The sequence below is a fragment of the Oratosquilla oratoria genome, chromosome 10 (assembly GCF_046742065.1).
Source record: "Oratosquilla oratoria isolate Oo_2021 chromosome 10, ASM4674206v1, whole genome shotgun sequence".
NCBI lineage: Eukaryota > Metazoa > Arthropoda > Malacostraca > Stomatopoda > Squillidae > Oratosquilla > Oratosquilla oratoria.
The window spans coordinates 7,104,930-7,128,469 of record NC_134786.1 but is presented as its reverse complement, the minus strand read 5'-3'; the positions used below and the strand labels follow the sequence as shown (position 1 = coordinate 7,128,469).

Genomic DNA, 23,540 nt, shown 5'->3' with positions numbered 1-23,540 from the left:
AATTCCTTCATCCATATCATTAATATATATAGCAAACATTATTGGGGCCAGAACTGTTCCCTGCGGAACACCGCTTATTACTTCATCCCATTTTGAGTGCTGGTTTCTTATCACTACTCTCATTTTTCTTTCTTGCAAAAAGTCTTCCATCCAATTTAGTAGTTTTCCCTGTATTCCTCCTTCAGTTTCTAATTTCTTAAGCAACTTCTTATGTGGAACTTTGTCAAAAGCTTTCTTTAGGTCTAGAAATGCACAGTCCGCCCATCCATCTCTTTCTTGTATTATATCTATTAGCCTTGAATAGAAACATATTAAATTGGTGACGCATGATCGTCCTTGTCTGAATCCAAATTGCCTTGGATTTAACACTTTGTTTTTTTCTAAATATTTTACCCATCTACTTTTGATAATTCTTTCACAAATTTTTGCTATTGTACTTGTTAGAGAGACTGGTCTATAGTTTGTAGGTTTTTCTTTATTTCCTCCTTTATATATAGGTACTATATTTGCTTTTTTCCAATCTTCTGGAACTTTTCCTTCTTTCAAGGAACTGTTTAGTATGCTATGTATTTTGTCTGCCAGTTCATTCCTGCATTCTTTCAGTATCCAGTTTAATATATCATCTGGTCCATGCGATTTTCTGACATCAGGATTACTCAAGTGTGTCAATATTTCATTCTTTGTTACTTCTATTTCTTCCATAGGGGGGACTTTCTCTTTCCATTCAATCTCTTCAGGTTGTATGTTCTCCCTTGTAAACACTGATTTAAAATGTTTGTTCATAATTTCCGCCATTTCTATTTCCTCAGTGTATTCAACTCCCTCTTGTCTTAATTTCTCCAAGTCTTGTTTGTTTTTCAGTTTATTGTTTACATATCTGTAGAATAGTTTTGGTTGATCTTTACACTTTTCTATGACATCTTTTTCATATTTTCTCTTTTCCTCTCTGCACGTTTGTACATATTCATTTCTAAACCGGTATGTATTTTCCATTTTTCAGGTCTTCTGTCTTTTTTCCATCTGGTCCAGGCTTTGTCTCTTTTGTCTTTTAACTCCCTACAACTTTTGTTGTACCAGCATTTTACATATTCTTTTTCTTGTTTTTGTCTTGGGACATACTTTTCCACTCCTTTTTTGTAAATTTTTGTCAAAATATTCCATTTCTCTTCCACTGTTGTTTCTTCTTTGTATATTTCTTCCCAGCAGATTTCTTTGCAATTAAAGTCGCCCATCATAACTATTCTTCCTCCGTCTTCCATTATTTTAGTTAATGCTATCTTTGTGTCCTCTAACATACTTTTATGTTCACTCTCCTCCCATGAGGCTGTTTTCGGAGGCACATAATTTATCACAAATTTTCTGCTCTTCTTATCTCTGTCTTCCACTTCTATCATAATCATCTCTACTGTATTCTTTCCATATATGACACCCTTCACGTTTATATGATTCTTATTCAGTAAAATAACTCCACCCCCTTTCTTTTTCTCTCTGTGGGGGGGGGGGGGTTTGTGTCCCCCCCACCCTCTTTAAATCCCTGGAAAATATTCTCATCACTTTCTACTGTATTGCTCTTATCTATACTTCTAATCTTTACATTTTTATTAGACATTTCATCGTCGTCTGGGGGCCGTTTGTTTACCTTTCGCCTGTCTGTCTGGGCCAAGTCTACTCCTTCCTCATTTCCTTCCATTTCCCTCAGTAATCCCTCCCCTTCTCCTCTTTCCCTACTTTCCTACTACCCCACGAGCAATTTCCCCCACCCTGTAAATACAATAGGCACTTCTCTTTGCGTTGGGATCCACAATACTTCAATTTTCTTCAGAACGTCTTCTAAGCCGTCCGTTCGTTGAAGTGTGTGTGTGTGTATTTACCTAGTTGTATTTACCTAGTTGTATTTTACGGGAAGGGGAGCTATGCTCGTGGGGTCCCGTCTTCATATCTCATTTTATCTAAACTATTTTTAAATTCATGTATTGATTTTGCACACACCACTTTCTCATCTAACTTGTTCCAACTGTCTATTACTCTGTGAGGAAAGCTGTTCTTTTTCAAATCTCTTCTATAGCTGTCTTTTTTTATTTTCTTTCCGTGTCCTCTTGTATTTCTGTCATCCCATTTTATCAGATTCTCTCTATCAGTAATTTCTATGCCTTTCATGATTCTGTAAATAGCTATCAAATCTCCTCTCTCTCTTCTTTGCTCTAGTGTCTGTAGTTTAAGTTTTTGTAGTCTCTCTTCATATGATAGTTTTGAGAGTGTTGGTGCCAGTTTTGTGATTGCTCTTTGTATTCTTTCAAGTTTTTTTATATATTTTTTTGTACTTGGTGACCATATCGTTGCTGCATATTCCAATCTTGGTCTTATCAGGGTGATTAGGATTTTCCTCACCATTTCTTCATCCAGGTATGTAAATGCCACTTTGATTGTTCTTATTAAATTATAAGTTTCTCCAAAAATCTTATTTATATGTTTCTCAGGTGACATATTATTCATAACAATGACTCCCAGGTCCTTCTCATTTTCTACTTTTTTTATTCCTTCTTCTCCCAAATTATATGATCCTGTTATTCTGTTTTTGCTTTTTCCAAATTCCATTATACTACACTTTTTTGTATTGAATTCCATCTCCCACTTCCTACTCCATTCTTGTACTTTATTTAGATCTCTCTGTAGTGATTCACAATCTTCTTCAGTTTTCACTCTTTTCAGTAGTTTTGCATCATCTGCAAAGAAGCTCATATAGCTTTCAATTCCTTCATCCATATCATTAATATATATAGCAAACATTATTGGGGCCAGAACTGTTCCCTGCGGGACACCGCTTATTACTTCATTCCATTTTGAGTGCTGATCTCTTATCACTACTCTCATTTTTCTTTCTTGCAAAAAGTCTTCCATCCAATTTAGCAATTTACCTTGTATTCCTCCTTCATATTCTAATTTCTTAAGCAACTTCTTATGTGGTACTTTGTCAAAAGCTTTCTTTAGGTCTAGAAATGCACAATCAGCCCATCCATCTCTTTCTTGTATTATATCTATTAGCCTTGAATAGAAACATATTAAATTGGTGACGCATGATCGTCCTTGTCTGAATCCAAATTGCCTTGGATTTAGTACGTTGTTTTTTTCCAAGTATTTTACCCATCTACTTTTGATAATTCTTTCAAAAAATTTTGCTATTGTACTTGTTAGAGAGACTGGTCTATAGTTGGTAGGTTCTTCTTTATTTCCTCCTTTATATATAGGTACTATATTTGCTTTTTTCCAATCTTCTGGAACTTTTCCTTCTTTTAAGGAACTGCTTATTATGCTATGTATTTTGTCTGCCAGTTCATTCCTGCATTCTTTCAGAATCCAGTTTGCTATTTCATCTGGTCCATGCGATTTTCTGACATCAAAATTACCCAAGTGTGTCAATATTTCATTCTTTGTTACTTCTATTTCTTCCATAGGGGGGACTTTTTCTTTCCACTCAATCTCTTCAGGTTGTATATTTTCCCTTGTAAACACTGATTTAAAATGTTTGTTCATAATTTCTGCCATTTCCATTTCCTCAGTGTATTCAACTCCTCCTTGTCTTAATTTCTCCAAGTCTTGTTTGTTTTTTCAGTTTATTGTTTACAAATCTGTAGAATAGTTTTGGTTGATCTTTACACTTTTCTATAACATCTTTTTCATATTTTCTTTTTTCCTCTCTGCACTTTTGTACATATTCATTTCTATAACCAATATATATTTTCCATTTTTCAGGTCTTCTGTCTTTTTTCCATCTGGTCCAGGCTTTGTCTCTTTTGTCTTTTAACTCCCTACAACTTTTGTTGTACCAGCATTTTACATATTCTTTTTCTTGTTTTTGTCTTGGGACATACTTTTCCACTCCTTTTTTGTAAATTTTTGTCAAAATATTCCATTTCTCTTCCACTGATGTTTCTTCTTTGTATATTTCTTCCCAGTTTTCTTGTTTGAAGAATTCTCTTATTTTATCAAAGTTTGTTTTTTCATACATCATTCTTCCTTTTCTATATTGTTCATTTCTTTTCATATATTTTTCTTCATTAAGTTCCAGTTCAATCAATATGTGGTCACTTTTACCTATTGGTGTTTTATATTCAATCTTGTCCACTATTCTAGGTTCAGATGTAATTATTAAGTCTAGCCTCGATGGTTCTTCTTCATTTCTATACCTAGTGTTCTCTTGTATCCATTGTGTCATTGAATGGTCAGTAATCATCTCAAGTAGAGCATTTCCCCATGAGTCATCACCACTCTTTACTGTCATTTCTTCCCAGCAGATTTCTTTGCAATTAAAGTCGCCCATCATAACTATTCTTCCTCCGTCTTCCATTATTTTAGTTAATGCTATCTTTGTGTCCTCTAACATACTTTTATATTCACTCTCCTCCCATGAGGCTGTTTTCGGAGGCACATAATTGATCACAAATTTTCTGCTCTTCTTATCTCTGTCTTCCACTTCTATCATAATCATCTCTACTGTATTCTTTCCATATATGACACCTTTCACGTTTATATCCTTCTTAGTCAGGAACATAACTCCACCCCCTTGCTTTTTCTCTCTGTTTCTAATCCAATAATTGTATGCATCATGTCCTACACTGTTGGGTGGTAGTGGGCCTTTTAATTTTGTTTCTACAATTCCCATTATGTCCGGTTCTTTTTCTTTCAAATAATCATTCAGCTCATTCAATCCTGTTATTAATCCATCTATATTTGTGTAAGACACTCTTAGTTTTCTGCCACTTCCATTGTGTTCTCTGTTTCCCTTATGTTTTTCTTTTGTATGTCGAACTTCCTTAGTTTCATGTTCACTACTCTCCAATAGAATCTCTCTTTCTCTGACTCCGTTCTGTTCTCGTTTTTTTGTCTTAGCTTCCAGTCTTTTCTGCTTTTCTTCCTCTCTTTCCTCTTTATTCATTTCTCTTTTTATCCATATCTTTTTGTATTGTTCACTTGTTGCTAGTTTCCCTGTTTTGGATAAGATATTCTCTGCCGTTGTTTGTGACTTGAATTTAATCTTAATTGGTCTGGTCTTGTCTGTGCTATACTTTCCGAGTCTAAATTTCTCTTCGATTTGTTTCATAATTCCTGGTTCATCTTCCTGAACTGATTCTAGTAATTGGCTTACTTTTTCATTTTCCTCTTTGATCCTTGTGGTTCTATCTGTGTTGTGTTTCTCTTCCATTCCTAATATAATTATACATTTCTTCTTGTCTGCTAAATCCCTTACTATATTCTCCTTTTGTCTCATCACTTTAATAACTGAGTCTTCAGTATGTTCTTTCAATTGCTGTTTGACTATGTCAGTGAATGAAACCTTATTTCCTTCTTGGGTTTTCTTCCAATTTTTACTTTCTTTAGCTATCGTTTCTCTGTTTTCTTTACTATTCTTCTTCAATTCCTCATTCTCCACCTTTACCTCTCTTAACTGTCTTTTTAGGTCTTCTATTTCATCAGTTAAGTTTTTATTCGCCTTTTCCAGTTCTTCCAATCTTTCAACCCTTTGTAAAATGGTGTTCATATGACCTAACCTACTCTCCAAGTCCTCGATCACCTTATCGACCTTCTCTTCTAGTCTTGTCAGTCGGGGGGTGGGGGGGGGGGTGGGGGGGGGGGTGGGGGGGGGTTGTGTCCCCCCCACCCTCTTTAAATCCCTTGAAAATATTCTCATCACTTTCTGCTATATTGCTCCTATCTATACCTCTAATCTTCACATTCCTATTAGACATGTCGTCATCATCCAACTCGTCTTGGGGTCGTTTGTCTACCTTACGGCGGCCCGTCAGGGCCATTTCCTCCACCTCCTCATTACCTTCCATTTCCCCAGCAATCCCTCCCCCTCTCCTCTTTCCTTACTTTCCCACTACCCCACGAGCAATTTCCCCCCACCCTGCAAATACAAAAAGGCACTTCTCTTTGCGTTGGGATCCACAATCTTCACTTTTCTTCAGAACGTTCTTCAAGCCGTCCGTTCGTTGAAAGTGTGTGTGTGTGTGTGTGTGTGTGTGTGTGTGTGTGTGTGTGTGTGTGTGTGTGTGTGTGTGTGTGTGTGTGTGTGTGTGTGTGTGTGCATTGATGCGGTTGAACTCATCATATCGAGGACTATACATTTTACGTACCTTTGTTACATTCCCCTCGAGGAAAATAATTTATTCAAACTGTTCAGTATGTGTTGCATTAGTGTGAGGACTGTTTCTAGGTCGTTAGTTACTATGCTGGGGGACTGTTTGTAGGTCATTGGTTGCTATGTTTACCTTTTTTATTTCTTTTTTCCTATTTTATTTTATTTTATTTTATCTTATTTGTTGTTGTTGTTATTGTTGTTGTTGTTTTATGTATTTATATATTATATACTTATATATTCTATTCATTTATTGAGTTATTTATTTTTTATGTGCTATCAGAGGTGACTCACTATATTCTTGGATCACGTGCTGGACTCGTGACCGACATCTATCCCCCTCCCAGATGAGAGCTCAGACCTCGTATAGTCCAGTCTATGCATAATGCTGCCACCTTACACCACACACCCAATCCCTTGCTTAGTGGGGTCATTGACGACTTGCAGCATAAATGGTTCTGGTTCGACTCCTGGTTAATCTTGGGCAAATTTAAGGATAGACAGGTCGTGCAGGAGACCAGTAAGAATGAATTCAACGAAGTTTTTTCTTTTGTAAACCTTTGTAGAAACTTTGAATCACTGACATGCTAACACTATGTAAGAAATTGTTTTTTGCCGACAAGTCATAAACACCACCAATAGAGGCACAAGTATTACAATAATACAAAATACAAGTCCTGGATTCAGTTTATTTACTGTAAGAACAATAGAAAAAAAATAAGAACACTGGAATAAAATGTTCCCATCGCTGTACTGTCATCTTCGGAGGAGCTGATTTGTCGAATCTTTCAGTGACGTCATGTCGCGCAGCCATAATGGTCTTCTTGCCTGAATACACACCCTCATGTACCCGCACAAGCATCCTGAATCTAGGACATGTATTTTGTATTACTGCAATACCTACCTCTATTGGTAGGGGTAACCAGGCATTCGGACCACCCTGGTGTCTGTTTCTGGGTCATTGGTTGCTATGCACTTGAAAAATCTGGAACAAACGTAACGTCGTAGTAATAAAGGCTTTGGCTTCACATTGTGTTTATTTCGATAGACGTACACTGCCGTCAGATGATTTTATTCAGCCCTGTGGAGCCTTTTGGTGAGTGGTGTGTGAGGGTCATGTGGAACTGCCTAGTGTAGGTTTTATGGTCTCTTGCAGGCTCCTTCATTCTTATGTTCTTATCAACTCTTTCGGCACTTTTCTTTGATTTTCGACTGCTGCCATTTTGTGTGTGTATTTACCTAGTTGTATTTACCTAGTTGTATTTTACGGGAAGGGGAGCTATGCTCGTGGGGTCCCGTCTTCATATCTCATTTTATCTAAACTATTTTTAAATTCATGTATTGTTTTTGCACACACCACTTTCTCATCTAACTTGTTCCAACTGTCTATTGCTCTGTGAGGAAAGCTGTTCTTTTTCAAATCTCTTCTATAGCTGTCTTTTTTTATTTTCTTTCCGTGTCCTCTTGTATTTCTGTCATCCCATTTTATCAGATTCTCTCTATCAGTAATTTCTATGCCTTTCATGATTCTGTAAATAGCTATCAAATCTCCTCTCTCTCTTCTTTGCTCTAGTGTCTGTAGTTTAAGTTTTTGTAGTCTCTCTTCATATGATAGTTTTGAGAGTGTTGGTGCCAATTTTGTAATTGCTCTTTGTATTCTTTCAAGTTTTTTTATACATTTTTTTGTACTTGGTGACCATATCGTTGCTGCATATTCCAATCTTGGTCTTATCAGGGTGATTAGGATTTTCCTCACCATTTCTTCATCCAGGTATGTAAATGCCACTTTGATTGTTCTTATTAAATTATAGGTTTCTCCAAAAATCTTATTTATATGTTTCTCAGGTGACATATTATTCATAACAATGACTCCCAGGTCCTTCTCATTTTCTACTCTTTTTATTCCTTCTTCTCCCAAATTATATGATCCTGTTATTCTGTTTTTGCTTTTTCCAAATTCCATTATACTACACTTTTTTGTATTGAACTCCATCTCCCACTTCCTACTCCATTCTTGTACTTTATTTAGATCTCTCTGTAGTGATTCACAATCTTCTTCAGTTTTCACTCTTTTCAGTAATTTTGCATCATCTGCAAAGAAGCTCATATAGCTTTCAATTCCTTCATCCATATCATTAATATATATAGCAAACATTATTGGGGCCAGAACTGTTCCCTGCGGGACACCGCTTATTACTTCATTCCATTTTGAGTGCTGATCTCTTATCACTACTCTCATTTTTCTTTCTTGCAAAAAGTCTTCCATCCAATTTAGCAATTTACCTTGTATTCCTCCTTCATATTCTAATTTCTTAAGCAGCTTCTTATGTGGTACTTTGTCAAAAGCTTTTTTTAGGTCTAGAAATGCACAATCAGCCCATCCATCTCTTTCTTGTATTATATCTATTAGCCTTGAATAGAAACATATTAAATTGGTGACGCATGATCGTCCTTGTCTGAATCCAAATTGCCTTGGATTTAGTACGTTGTTTTTTTCCAAGTATTTTACCCATCTACTTTTGATAATTCTTTCACAAATTTTTGCTATTGTACTTGTTAGAGAGACTGGTCTATAGTTGGTAGGTTCTTCTTTATTTCCTCCTTTATATATAGGTACTATATTTGCTTTTTTCCAATCTTCTGGAACTTTTCCTTCTTTTAAGGAACTGCTTATTATGCTATGTATTTTGTCTGCCAGTTCATTCCTGCATTCTTTCAGAATCCAGTTTGCTATTTCATCTGGTCCATGCGATTTTCTGACATCAAAATTACCCAAGTGTGTCAATATTTCATTCTTTGTTACTTCTATTTCTTCCATAGGGGGGACTTTTTCTTTCCACTCAATCTCTTCAGGTTGTATATTTTCCCTTGTAAACACTGATTTAAAATGTTTGTTCATAATTTCTGCCATTTCCATTTCCTCAGTGTATTCAACTCCTCCTTGTCTCAATTTCTCCAAGTCTTGTTTGTTTTTCAGTTTATTGTTTACAAATCTGTAGAATAGTTTTGGTTGATCTTTACACTTTTCTATAACATCTTTTTCATATTTTCTTTTTTTCTCTCTGCACTTTTGTACATATTCATTTCTATAACCAGTATATATTTTCCATTTTTCAGGTCTGTGTTTTTTCCATCTGGTCCAGGCTTTGTCTCTTTTGTCTTTTAACTCCCTACAACTTTTGTTGTACCAGCATTTTACATATTCTTTTTCTTGTTTTTGTCTTGGGACATACTTTTCCACTCCTTTTTTGTAAATTTTTGTCAAAATATTCCATTTCTCTTCCACTGGTGTTTCTTCTTTGTATATTTCTTCCCAGTTTTCTTGTTGGAAGAATTCTCTTATTTTATCAAAGTTTGTTTTTTCATACATCATTCTTCCTTTTCTATATTGTTCATTTCTTTTCATATATTTTTCTTCATTAAGTTCCAGTTCAATCAATATGTGGTCACTTTTACCTATTGGTGTTTTATATTCAATCTTGTCCACTATTCTAGGTTCAGATGTAATTATTAAGTCTAGCCTCGATGGTTCTTCTTCATTTCTATACCTAGTGTTCTCTTGTATCCATTGTGTCATTGAATGGTCAGTAATCATCTCAAGTAGAGCATTTCCCCATGAGTCATCACCACTCTTTACTGTCATTTCTTCCCAGTAGATTTCTTTGCAATTAAAGTCGCCCATCATAACTATTCTTCCTCCGTCTTCCATTATTTTAGTTAATGCTATCTTTGTGTCCTCTAGCATACTTTTATATTCACTCTCCTCCCATGAGGCTGTTTTCGGAGGCACATAATTGATCACAAATTTTCTGCTCTTCTTATCTCTGTCTTCCACTTCTATCATAATCATCTCTACTGTATTCTTTCCATATATGACACCTTTCACATTTATATCCTTCTTAGTCAGGAACATAACTCCACCCCCTTGTTTTTTCTCTCTGTTTCTAATCCAATAATTGTATGCATCATGTCCTACACTGTTGGGTGGTAGTGGGCCTTTTAATTTTGTTTCTACAATTCCCATTATGTCCGGTTCTTTTTCTTTCAAATAATCATTCAGCTCATTCAATCCTGTTATTAATCCATCTATATTTGTGTAAGACACTCTTAGTTTTCTGCCACTTCCATTGTGTTCTCTGTTTCCCTTATGTTTTTCTTTTGTGTGTCGAACTTCCTTAGTTTCATGTTCACTACTCTCCAATAGAATCTCTCTTTCTCTGACTCCGTTCTGTTCTCGTTTTTTGTCTTAGCTTCCAGTCTTTTCTGCTTTTCTTCCTCTCTTTCCTCTTTATTCATTTCTCTTTTTATCCATATCTTTTTGTATTGTTCACTTGTTGCTAGTTTCCCTGTTTTGGATAAGATATTCTCTGCCGTTGTTTGTGACTTGAATTTAATCTTAATTGGTCTGGTCTTGTCTGTGCTATACTTTCCGAGTCTAAATTTCTCTTCGATTTGTTTCATAATTCCTGGTTCATCTTCCTGAACTGATTCTAGTAATTGGCTTACTTTTTCATTTTCCTCTTTGATTCTTGTGGTTCTATCTGTGTTGTGTTTCTCTTCCATTCCTAATATAATTATACATTTCTTCTTGTCTGCTAAATCCCTTACTATATTCTCCTTTTGTCTCATCACTTTAATAACTGAGTCTTCAGTATGTTCTTTCAATTGCTGTTTGACTATGTCAGTGAATGAAATCTTATTTCCTTCTTGGGTTTGCTTCCAATTTTTACTTTCTTTAGCTATTGTTTCTCTGTTTTCTTTACTATTCTTCTTCAATTCCTCATTCTCCCCCTTTACCTCTCTTAACTGTCTTTTTAGTTCTTCTATTTCATCAGTTAAGTTTCTATTCGCCTTTTCCAGTTCTTCCAATCTTTCAACCCTTTGTAAAATGGTGTTCATATGACCTAACCTACTCTCCAAGTCCTCGATCACCTTATCAACCTTCTTCTCTAGTCTTGTCAGTCGGGGGGGGTTTGTGTCCCCCCCACTCTCTTTAAATCCCTTGAAAATATTCTCATCACTTTCTACTGTATTGTTCCTATCTATACTTCTAATCTTTACATTCTTATTAGACATTCCGTCGTCCTCCAGCTCGTCTTGTGGTCTTTTGTTTACTTTACGGCGGTCTATTTGGACCAAGTCCTCTACTTCCTCATTACCTTCCATTTTCCCAGCAATCCCTCCCCTTCTCCTCTTTCCTTACTTTCCCACTACCTCACGAGCAATTTCCCCCCCCCCCCCTGCAAATACAAAAAGGCACTTCTCTTTGCGTTGGTATCCACAATCTGCACTTTTCTTCAGAGCGTTCTTCAAGCCGTCCGTTCGTTGAAAGTGTGTGTGTGTGTGTGTGTGTGTGTATTTACCTAGTTGTATTTACCTAGTTGTATTTTACGGGAAGGGGAGCTATGCTCGTGAGGTCCCGTCTACATATCTCATTTTATCTAAACTATTTTTAAATTCATGTATTGTTTTTGCACACACCACTTTCTCATCTAACTTGTTCCAACTGTCTATTGCTCTGTGAGGAAAGCTGTTCTTTTTCAAATCTCTTCTATAGTTGTCTTTTTTTATTTTCTTTCCGTGTCCTCTTGTATTTCTGTCATCCCATTTTATCAGATTCTCTCTATCAGTAATTTCTATGCCTTTCATGATTCTGTAAATAGCTATCAAATCTCCTCTCTCTCTTCTTTGCTCTAGTGTCTGTAGTTTAAGTTTTTGTAGTCTCTCTTCATATGATAGTTTTGAGAGTGTTGGTGCCAGTTTAGTAATTGCTCTTTGTATTCTTTCAAGTTTTTTTATACATTTTTTTGTACTTGGTGACCATATCGTTGCTGCATATTCCAATCTTGGTCTTATCAGGGTGACTAGGATTTTCCTCACCATTTCTTCATCCAGGTATGTAAATGCCACTTTGATTGTTCTTATTAAATTATAAGTTTCTCCAAAAATCTTATTTATATGTTTCTCAGGTGACATATTATTCATAACAATGACTCCCAGGTCCCTCTCATTTTCTACTCTTTTTATTCCTTCTTCTCCCAAATTATATGATCCTGTTATTCTGTTTTTGCTTTTTCCAAATTCCATTATACTACACTTTTTTGTATTGAACTCCATCTCCCACTTCCTACTCCATTCTTGTACTTTATTTAGATCTCTCTGTAGTGATTCACAATCTTCTTCAGTTTTCACTCTTTTCAGTAATTTTGCATCATCTGCAAAGAAGCTCATATAGCTTTCAATTCCTTCATCCATATCATTAATATATATAGCAAACATTATTGGGGCCAGAACTGTTCCCTGCGGGACACCGCTTATTACTTCATTCCATTTTGAGTGCTGATCTCTTATCACTACTCGCATTTTTCTTTCTTGCAAAAAGTCTTCCATCCAATTTAGCAATTTACCTTGTATTCCTCCTTCATATTCTAATTTCTTAAGCAACTTCTTATGTGGTACTTTGTCAAAAGCTTTTTTTAGGTCTAGAAATGCACAATCAGCCCATCCATCTCTTTCTTGTATTATATCTATTAGCCTTGAATAGAAACATATTAAATTGGTGACGCATGATCGTCCTTGTCTGAATCCAAATTGCCTTGGATTTAGTACGTTGTTTTTTTCCAAGTATTTTACCCATCTACTTTTGATAATTCTTTCACATATTTTTGCTATTGTACTTGTTAGAGAGACTGGTCTATAGTTGGTAGGTTCTTCTTTATTTCCTCCTTTATATATAGGTACTATATTTGCTTTTTTCCAATCTTCTGGAACTTTTCCTTCTTTTAAGGAACTGCTTATTATGCTATGTATTTTGTCTGCCAGTTCATTCCTACATTCTTTCAGAATCCAGTTTGCTATTTCATCTGGCCCATGCGATTTTCTGACATCAAAATTACCCAAGTGTGTCAATATTTCATTCTTCGTTACTTCTATTTCTTCCATAGGGGGGACTTTTTCCTTCCACTCAATCTCTTCAGGTTGTATATTTTCCCTTGTAAACACTGATTTAAAATGTTTGTTCATAATTTCTGCCATTTCCATTTCCTCAGTGTATTCAACTCCCCCTTGTCTTAATTTCTCCAAGTCTTGTTTGTTTTTCAGTTTATTGTTTACAAATCTGTAGAATAGTTTTGGTTGATCTTTACACTTTTCTATAACGTCTTTTTCATATTTTCTTTTTTCCTCTCTGCACTTTTGTACATATTCATTTCTATAACCAGTATATATTTTCCATTTTTCAGGTCTTCTGTCTTTTTTCCATCCGGTCCAGGCTTTGTCTCTTTTGTCTTTTAACTCCCTACAACTTTTGTTGTACCAGCATTTTACATATTCTTTTTCTTGTTTTTGTCTTGGGACATACTTTTCCACTCCTTCTTTGTAAATTTTTGTCAAAATATTCCATTTCTCTTCCACTGATGTTTCTTCTTTGTATATTTCTTCCCAGTTTTCTTGTTGGAAGAATTCTCTTATTTTATCAAAGTTTGTTTTTTCATACATCATTCTTCCTTTTCTATATTGTTCATTTCTTTTCATATATTTTTCTTCATTAAGTTCCAGTTCAATCAATATGTGGTCACTTTTACCTATTGGTGTTTTATATTCAATCTTGTCCACTATTCTAGGTTCAGATGTAATTATTAAGTCTAGCCTCGATGGTTCTTCTTCATTTCTATACCTAGTGTTCTCTTGTATCCATTGTGTCATTGAATGGTCAGTAATCATCTCAAGTAGAGCATTTCCCCATGAGTCATCACCACTCTTTACTGTCATTTCTTCCCAGCAGATTTCTTTGCAATTAAAGTCGCCCATCATAACTATTCTTCCTCCGTCTTCCATTATTTTAGTTAATGCTATCTTTGTGTCCTCTAACATACTTTTATGTTCATTCTCCTCCCATGAGGCTGTTTTCGGAGGCACATAGTTGATCACAAATTTTCTGCTCTTCTTATCTCGGTCTTCCACTTCTATCATAATCATCTCTACTGTATTCTTTCCATATATGACACCTTTCACGTTTATATCCTTCTTTGTCAGGAACATAACTCCACCCCCTTGTTTTTTCTCTCTGTTTCTAATCCAATAATTGTATGTATCATGTCCTACACTGTTGGGTGGTAGTGGGCCTTTTAATTTTGTTTCTACAATTCCCATTATGTCCGGTTCTTTTTCTTTCAAATAATCATTCAGTTCATTCAATCCTGTTATCAATCCATCTATATTTGTGTAAGACACTCTTAGTTTTCTGCCACTTCCATTGTGTTCTCTGTTTCCCTTATGTTTTTCTTTAGTATGTCGAACTGCTTTATTTTCATGTTCACTACTCTCCAATAGAATCTCTCTTTCTCTGACTCCGTTCTTTCCTCGTTTTTTGCCTTAGCTTCAATTCTTTTCTGCTTTTCTGCCTCTCTTTCCTCCTTATTCATTTCTCTTTTTATCCATACCTTTTTATATTGATCATTTGTTGCTAGTTTCCCTGTCTTGGATAGAATTTTCTCTGCCGTTGTTTGTGACCTGAATTTAATCTTAATTGGTCTGGTCTTATCTGTACTATATTTTCCGAGTCTGAATTTTTCCTCAATTTCCTTTATAATTTCTGGTTCATCTTCCTGGACTAATTTTAATAAACTGCTTACCCTTTCATTTTCCTCCTTGATTCTTGCGGTTCTATCTGGGTTATGTTTCTCTTCCATTCCTAATATAATTATACATTTCTTTTTGTCAGCTAATTCTCTTACTATATTCTCCTTCTGTCTCATCACTTTAATAACTGAGTCTTCATTATGTTCTTTCAATTGCTGTTTGACTATGTCAGTGAATGAAACCTTATTCCCTTCTTGAGTTATTCTCCAATTTTTAGCTTCTGTAGCTATTTTCTCACTGTTTTCATTACTATTCTTCTTCAATTTCTCATTCTCCTCCTTTACATTTCCTAACTGTCTTTTTAGGTCCTCTACTTCTTCAGTTAAGTTTCTGTTAGTCTTCTCTAGTTGTTCCAATCTTTCAATTCTTTGGAGAATGGAGCCTACATTACCTAACTTACGTTCCAAGTCCTCGATCACCTTATCAACTCTCTCCTCTAGTCTTATCAGTCTGGGGGGGGTTGTGTCCCCCCCACCCTCTTTAAATCCCTGGAACATATTCTCGTCACTTTCTACTGTATTTCTCCTCTCTATACTTCTAATCTTTACATTTTTATTTGCCATTTCGTCATCCGGTGGTCGTTTCATGTTGACCTTCCGCCCGTCTGCCTGGGCCAAGTCCTCCACATCCTCATTATCTTCCATTTCCCCAGTAATCCCTCCCCCTCTCCTCTTTCCTTACTTTCCCACTACCTCACGAGCAATTCCCCCCCCCCTGCAAATACAAAAAGGCACTTCTCTTTGCGTTGGTATCCTCAATCTGCACTTTTCTTCAGAGCGTTCGTCAAGCCGTCCGTTCGTTGAAAGTGTGTGTGTGTGTGTGTGTGTGTGTGTGTGTGTGTGTGTGTGTGTGCGTGTGTGTGTGTGATGAAAGAGATTTGACCCAGTTGCCCGGTGTGGGTATATTATTCATTCATGTGGAACAATAAGAAATAAAGAATAAAATATAAAAATGTTGACCTCAAGGTTATATCTTCCTCCCAGGTAAAAGGAAAAAGAATACTCAAGATCATCTGGAAGCCACAGCATTAGTTGTTATATTTTCTTTCCATGTGTAAAAGGAGAAAGGAAAAATAAAACAGTAAAAAAGTTTATCTTAAGGTCGTCTGGAAGCCACATCAGTGGCTTTTATATTTTCTTTCCCTGTGTAAAAGAAAAAAAATCGACCTCAAGGTCATCTGGAAGCCATGACAGTGGCTTTTGTATTTTCTTTTTCCCTATGGAAAAGGAGAAAAGAAAAAGAAAAAGAAAAAGAAAGTGTTGACTTCAAAGTCATTTGGAAGCCACATCGGTGGCTCTTGCGTATCCTCTCTTTTTTAAATTCCTTTTCTCTCTCTATTTCAGGAATCAGACAAACCATGAGAACGAAGCTGACCCTCGCCCTCCTACCCCTGGTCATTCTCCTAGGGTCCTCCTCAGGTCAGGGCCAGTGCCCACAAGACAATTTCGCCAGTACAAGTGTCACTTACGATGATGTACGGGACACTTCGAGGTTTGGATTGGAGCTCTTCAGGCGCATGAGTAATCAATCTTTAGGAGAGAACCTCTTCTTTTCTCCTTATAGTATATGGAGTGTCTTCACCATCGCCTACTTCGGCGCTGAAGGTAACACTCTGTCACAGATGAATAACGTCTTAAGACTTCGAGGAAAAGATGCTGCGTTCAAGACCCAGAGACTCCTTGCTTTCAGGTAAGTTCTCCACAGGTGAAGGATTGGAGAGAGAGATTGAGGGACACTTTCTCTGAGTGACAAAGAGAGATAGAGGCTTAGGCGATTGGAAAGAGAGGTGGAGAGATACATGTTGGGGCAGTGATGGATGTAGACATAAATATGTAGAGAGGGATATGCGGACGGGGGTATGTAGAGAGTATGTGGAGAGAGGAATATGTGGAGAGAGGGGTATATGGAAAGTATGAGGAGAGGGGGATATGTGGAGAGGGGGATATGTGGAGAGAGGGATATGTGGAGAGGTGGATATGTAGAGAGGGGGTATGTGGTATGTGAAGAGGTGGATATGTGGAGAGGGGGTATGTGTATATGGAGAGGGGGAATGTGGTATGTGGAGAGGGAGGTTAGAAATGGAAAAGAGAGAAAGTTGGCAAGTGGAGAGACAGACAGGGAGACAGGAAGACAGACAAGTGGAAACAGACAGGTGGAGACAGACGAAGAGATGGGGTTGGAAAATGGAGATATATATATATATATATATATATATATATATATATATATATATATATATATAGAGAGAGAGAGAGAGAGAGAGAGAGAGAGAGAGAGAGAGAGAGAGAGGTTGGAAAGTAGAGAGATGGGTGGAAGGGGAGAAGGGGAGGAGGAAGAGAGAGCTATGTATCCACCAGACCATTAAACCAGCCTATATCACTTTTTCATATTTCTTCTTTCTTTCCCAGGCTTCAAGAGAACACCCAGGGAGTTGAGCTCAATGAGGCTAACAGAGCCTACATTGATACCAGCCTGGCTCTAGGGTCCTGTTTCAAGACTAACCATTTCTACGAGATCCGACATGAGGATCTCTCCAATCCAGCCCGTGTTGCCCAGGAAGTCAACAGCTACGTCGACGGAGCAACTAATGGTCTGATTCCCAAACTTCTGAGTCCAGGGAGCCTCCAGAAGACCAACCTCCTCCTGGTCAACGCCATCTACTTCAAGGGGGTCTGGAAACACGAATTCCAGAAGGCGATCACGAGGCCGAAGGATTTCTGCTCGGCTCCCGGGAAATGTAGGAAAGTGGATATGATGACCCGTCCTGAAGTCGAGACGCCGTACAGTAAGTCTAGTCCTTTCGCTAACGAGGGGGACCCATAGGTGTTATCATCTTGTAGAAGAATTGGATCGTTCTTCTATGTTTTTGTACTCTCTATCTCTATCTCTACACCTCTACATCTCTATATCTCTATATCTCTAGCTTTCTCTTTCACTTTCTCTTTCTCTTTCTCTCGCTTTCTCTTGTTCTCATTCTTTCGTTCTTTCTTTCTCCCTTTCTCTTTTTTCTTTTTCTCTTTCTCTTTTTTCTTTTTCTTTTTTCTTTTCATTTTTCTTTTTTCTCTTTTTCCTTTTTCTTTTTCTTTTCATTTTTCTTTTTTCTCTTTTTCTTTCTCTTCCTCTCTTTCTCTTTCTGTATGTGTGTGTGTTGTGTTGTATGATTCGCGATTTGCGATCCGCCAAGGTCTTGGATGTAAGCTCAGAGCTTGTACACTCCGACCTATGAGTAATGATCTTACACACACCACACACACACATCACTTTGTTTGTGTGGATTTCACATGGGATGGTCGACAACCCAGCCATCACCAGAAGGTTTAACTATTCCGTACAATCAACATGATAGGAGAATGTGAGACTAGTTTTCTTCGTTCTAATATATATATATATATATACATATATATATATATGTATATATATATATAAGTATATATATATATATACATACATACATACATACATACATATACCAAGGCTTTTTCCCCCTTACACGGGGGGTAGCCAAAAAAGACAAGGCACAAAAACATTCCCGCCCATTTCATCCCCGAAAACACTCCACACCCCTCCACCCTCCCTCCCATCTTAGCACCTCCTAGATGACGGGTCATCCCTGCACCCTGTCCACTGCCCTGGGTCAGAAGCAGTGTCGCAGGACACAGAACATCCACAGCAAGGCCGCTTCATTAAATCGGCGACCCCCCCCTCTCCGTCCCCCCATATAAAGGAGAGGACGGGGAGAAATCCCTTCGGGCTGCGTCAAAAATTTTTGCTCACACACACTACTTCACCCCCATTCCCCCGTCCAATCCACCTCATGCATCACAAACATTTTCCATATACAACCATTCTCCATTCACCCCTGTCTTCTGCCCTCTCCCGTCCTTCCTCAACCGACATTCCCCTCTTCCCCAAAGCCCCCTTCACCCCATCCATCCATCTCATCCTAGGACGTCCCCTCATGTTCACTCCCTCCACATCTGCCTTCCATACCTCCTTTACTAGTCTTTCTTCACTCATTCTTTCCATGTGTCCAAACCATCCTAATACTCTTTCATCCACCCTATCTCCCAGCTCCCTTTCCACCCCTGTTCTCCTCCTCACTTCCTCATTTCTCACTCTATCTAGCCTAGTAACCCCCATCATACTTCTCAGACACTTCATCTCAAACACATTCAAGTTCCTTCTCTCTTCCTCTCTCATGTTCCATGTTTCTGCTCCATACAGTGCTGTTGGCACAATCACTCCTTCATACAGTCTCCTCTTAGCATCCATTCCCAGATTCCTATTCCTCATTACACTTTTTAAACCACCAAGGCATTTACTCGCTTCTCTCAATCTACATTCTACCTCCACCTTCACTGCACCCTTTCCTGTCACATTTGCACCCAAATATCTAAAACTATCCACTTCCTCCAGTTGCTCTCCCTTAATGCTCACTTCCAGATTACTGCCACTTTCACCCCTTGTACATCTCATCACCTTACTTTTACCCACATTTATCTTCAGCTTTCTTCTATCACACACTCTCCCAAACTCTGTCACCAGCTTCCTCAATCCCTCCTCCGATCCTGCCACAAGCGCAGTGTCGTCCGCAAACAACAGCTGGATCACCTCCCACTTTTCTCCATTTTCCTTAACCATCTCCAATCCCTGACCCACTACCCTTGCATTCACCTCTCGCACCACCCCATCCATGTATAAGTTGAACAGCCAGGGTGACATAACGCATCCCTGACAAAGTCCCACCTTTACCTCAAACCACTCACTCTCTCCATTTCTAATCCTGACACAAGCTCTACTACTCTCATAAAAACTCTTGACAGCTCCCAGAAGCTTTCCTCCTATCTCATATATCCGCATAACCTCCCACAGTGCCTTTCTGTCTACCCTGTCGTAAGCCTTTTCCAGATCCATAAAGGCCCAGAAAACATCCTTCCCCTTACCTATAGCTTTCTCACATATCTGTCTTACCGCAAAAATCTGATCTACACAACCTCTACCTGTCCTAAGCCCACACTGTTCCTCACCAATTACTCCATATATATATATATATATATATATATATATATATATATATATATATTATATATATATATATATATATATATATATATATATATATATATATATATATATTTGATCCGAGAAGGAGTAGTAGTCATACAGTATTTGATAGCTCGGATAAGCTTGACTTCATTTTTTTATTTGTTCATTTATCTATTCATTGAATTGTTCATTTATTTGTTTATTCGTTTATTTACCTATATTTCTATTTTTCGCTCATTTATTTCTTTACTTTTTATTTCTGTATGCATTCATTTGGTTAATTAGTTTAAGACTAATATTTATTTGTAAAAGAATTAGGTTGATATTCCTTTCCATGTAGTGCACATCAAAAACCTCATCCCGCTCAGAATGGGTTGGCTGAAATAGGGCGTATTCTTAAAAAAAAATACTTTCCCTTCCAAGGATTTGTAGAAGAAAATATATATAAAAGGAAATATTTTTTTTAAGAATACTACCGTAAGATTCTTACGGTGGTATTCCTAAAAAAAAATACTTCCCTTCCAAGGATTTATATAAGATTTATATAAGGAAAGATTTATATGAGGAAAGAACTTTATGAACTGATTACTTCATAAACAAGACAAAAAAAATTCCTTTCACAACATTTGACGAAAACCTTGAATGTGCAGCGGGTACTTTAACAGAACTTTAGAACTGTTTACTTCGTAAATAAGGCAAACATTTTTCCTTTCACAATATTTGACGAAAATCTTGAATTTGTAGCGGGGATTTAACAGAACTTTAGGAACTGATTACATCGTAAATAAGACAAAAAAAAATTCCTTTCACAATATTTGACGAAAATCTTGAATGTGTAGCGGGGACTTTAACAGAACTTTATGAACTGATTTTTTCGTAAACAAGACAAAAAAAAATCCTTTCACAATATTTGACGAAAATCTTGAATGTGTAGCGGGGACTTTAACAGAACTTTAGGAACTGATTTTTTCGTAAATAAGACAAACATTTTTCCTTTCACAATATTTGACGAAAATCTTGAATGTGTAGCAGGGACTTTAAGAGAACTTTAGGAACTGGTTACTTCGTAAACAAGGCAAACATATTCCTTTTCACAACATTTGACGAAAATCTTGAATGTGTAGCGGGGACTTAAAGAGAACTTTAGGAACTGTTTACATCGTAAACAAGGCAAACATATTCCTTTTCACAACATTTGACGAAAACCTTGAATGTGTAGCGGGGACTTTAAGAGAACTTTAGGAGCTGTTTACATCGTAAGTAAGAATCATTTTTCCTTTCACAACATTTGACGAAAATCTTGAATGTGTAGCGGGGACTTTAACACAAATTTAGGAACTGATTACATCGTAAACAATACATTAAAAAAAATTCCTTTCCGCAGTAAACAACCAGCAGCTGGGCGCCGAAGTCGTGGAACTCCCTTACGGTAACTCTTCGATCTCCATGTTGCTCTTCCTCCCGTGGCAGGACAGAACCGTTGACAGCGTCGTTAACCAACTCGACCTTCCAGTTCTCGCGAAAACGCTCAGTGATTTCAAGGAGGAGAAGATTAGAATCGAATTCCCCAAGTTCAAGATGGAACAGACTCTGCAAACTAGACTAATAGATGTTAGTTATTGTACTCACTTCGTGTGTTTTGCCAGGGACCAACGACAGCTACCTGTTATATGATGATCTATTCATTTATACTTGCTCATTTACTTATTTATATATTTATTTATTCATTTATCTATTCTTTTATTTGTCTATTGATTTATTTCTATTTATTTACATAGGCATCTATTTATCTATTTATATATTTATTCATTAATCTCTCTACTAGTTCATTGATCTATTTATCTAATATTTTATCTATACATTTATCTATCTTTTTAACTATATATTCATCTTTTATATACGTATATTTCATCTACCCTTTATCCATCTTTTATTTTTTTTTATTTTCTTTCTTTTGCAGACACTTGAAGCCATGGGTCTGTCGGACATCTTCAGCCTCGGCCAAGCCGACCTCAGCGGATTCTCGACTACGAAGGCACTTAGCATTACCGACGCCATTCACAAAGCGGTCGTCGACATCAACGAGGAAGGCACAGAGGCTGCTGCAGCAACAGCTCTCTTTGATACCCGCATAGGAGGCCTTCCCCGGGCGAGAAACCTGTCCTTCAACCGGCCCTTCGTCTTCTTGATCGTCCACAAGGAACTTGGTCTAGTTCTCTTCAGCGGCATCTACAACACACCTCCTTGATGATCAGATGGAGATGGATCAGATAAAGAAGAAGGGACCGAGAAAGGACAGACCGGGAGGTGATCATGGGAAAGGAAGGAGGAAAAGGAAGGGAAGAGAGTGAAGAGGACAGTGATCTCTATCAAAAATAAACAAGATTTTACACGTATACACGTACACACATACACCTGCACGTACACACATACACCTGCACGTACACACATACACCTGCACGTACACACATACACCTGCACGTACACACATACACCTGCACGTACGCACATGTATGCATACATAGGCACGTGTACACATGATTGTGCACACATGGACGTAAGCATGCAGACACACGTATACCCATACACACACGCACCTACACGAGCACACACATGCACACACACGCGCGCACACACACATGCACACACACACACATGCACACACACATGCACACACACACACATGCGCACACACATGCGCACACACATGCGCACACACACACATGCACACACACACATGCACACACACACATGCACACACACACGCGCGCACACACATGCACACACACACATGCACACGCATGCACACACTCGCACATACACGCGCGTACACACACAAAAAAAACTCGCACATACGCAGAGATACTGTATACACACTCGTAGGCACACGCACACGCACACGCACTAGTACATATATAGTGATAACTGGTGAAAGATCAGAATACCAAGCAAGGATGGTAACATTGTGTATTTAACTCTTAAACAATAATAATAATCCTTGCTTTTTTTCTGGTTAATTTATTTTGATTTTATTCAAGTGATCATCCTCGTCGTGTGAGGGTTAAAACCCATTTCGAGTTGCACTAAGAATATATTTTGGTTTTTGTGTAATTTTTTGTGGACGTCAACACACTGTCTCAGGGGAGAGACTTCATCGTTGTTTATGAGAGGTAATTGTTATGTAGGTAATTCTAGGGTGTGTGTGTGAGTGAGGGAAGGGGCTACAGTATTCTAGATTCGTGTATTAATTGAGGATTATCCACTCACCCAACACACGCATATATGCGCGCAAGCGCACGCACGCACGCACACACACACACACACACACACACACACACACACACACACACACACACACACACACACACACACACACACACACACACACACACACACATACATACATACACACACACCACTACCATTAGGAAGCCGGAGTCCTGACTGATGACCTGAAGCCAGTATGGTAACTCGACAAACTCTAAAGCCTCGTTTACACGGAGCAAGTTGAAAGGCAAGTCAAGTGTGCAAGTTACTTTCTACAAGTTAATTGCTGCGTGTAAACACACACACACACACACACACACACACACACACACACACACACACACACACACACACACACACACACACACACACACACACACACACACACACATATATATATATATATATGTATATATATATATATTTATATATATATACATATATATATATA

General features: G+C 37.5%; 1 protein-coding gene across 1 annotated transcript in view; it reads left to right on the top strand.

The window, feature by feature from the left end:
- LOC143029056 (leukocyte elastase inhibitor-like) overlaps window positions 1-23,233 on the top strand; it is a 77,990-nt gene extending 54,757 nt beyond the window's left edge. The window contains exons 2-5 of the mRNA XM_076191401.1: window positions 16,120-16,465; window positions 17,185-17,561; window positions 21,207-21,433; window positions 21,783-23,233. Coding sequence (XP_076047516.1) covers window positions 16,120-16,465; window positions 17,185-17,561; window positions 21,207-21,433; window positions 21,783-22,070 — 1,238 coding nt within the window. The 3' untranslated portion in view covers window positions 22,071-23,233. The remainder of the gene's footprint in view (window positions 1-16,119; window positions 16,466-17,184; window positions 17,562-21,206; window positions 21,434-21,782) is intronic.
- The last annotated feature ends 307 nt before the right edge of the window (window positions 23,234-23,540 follow it).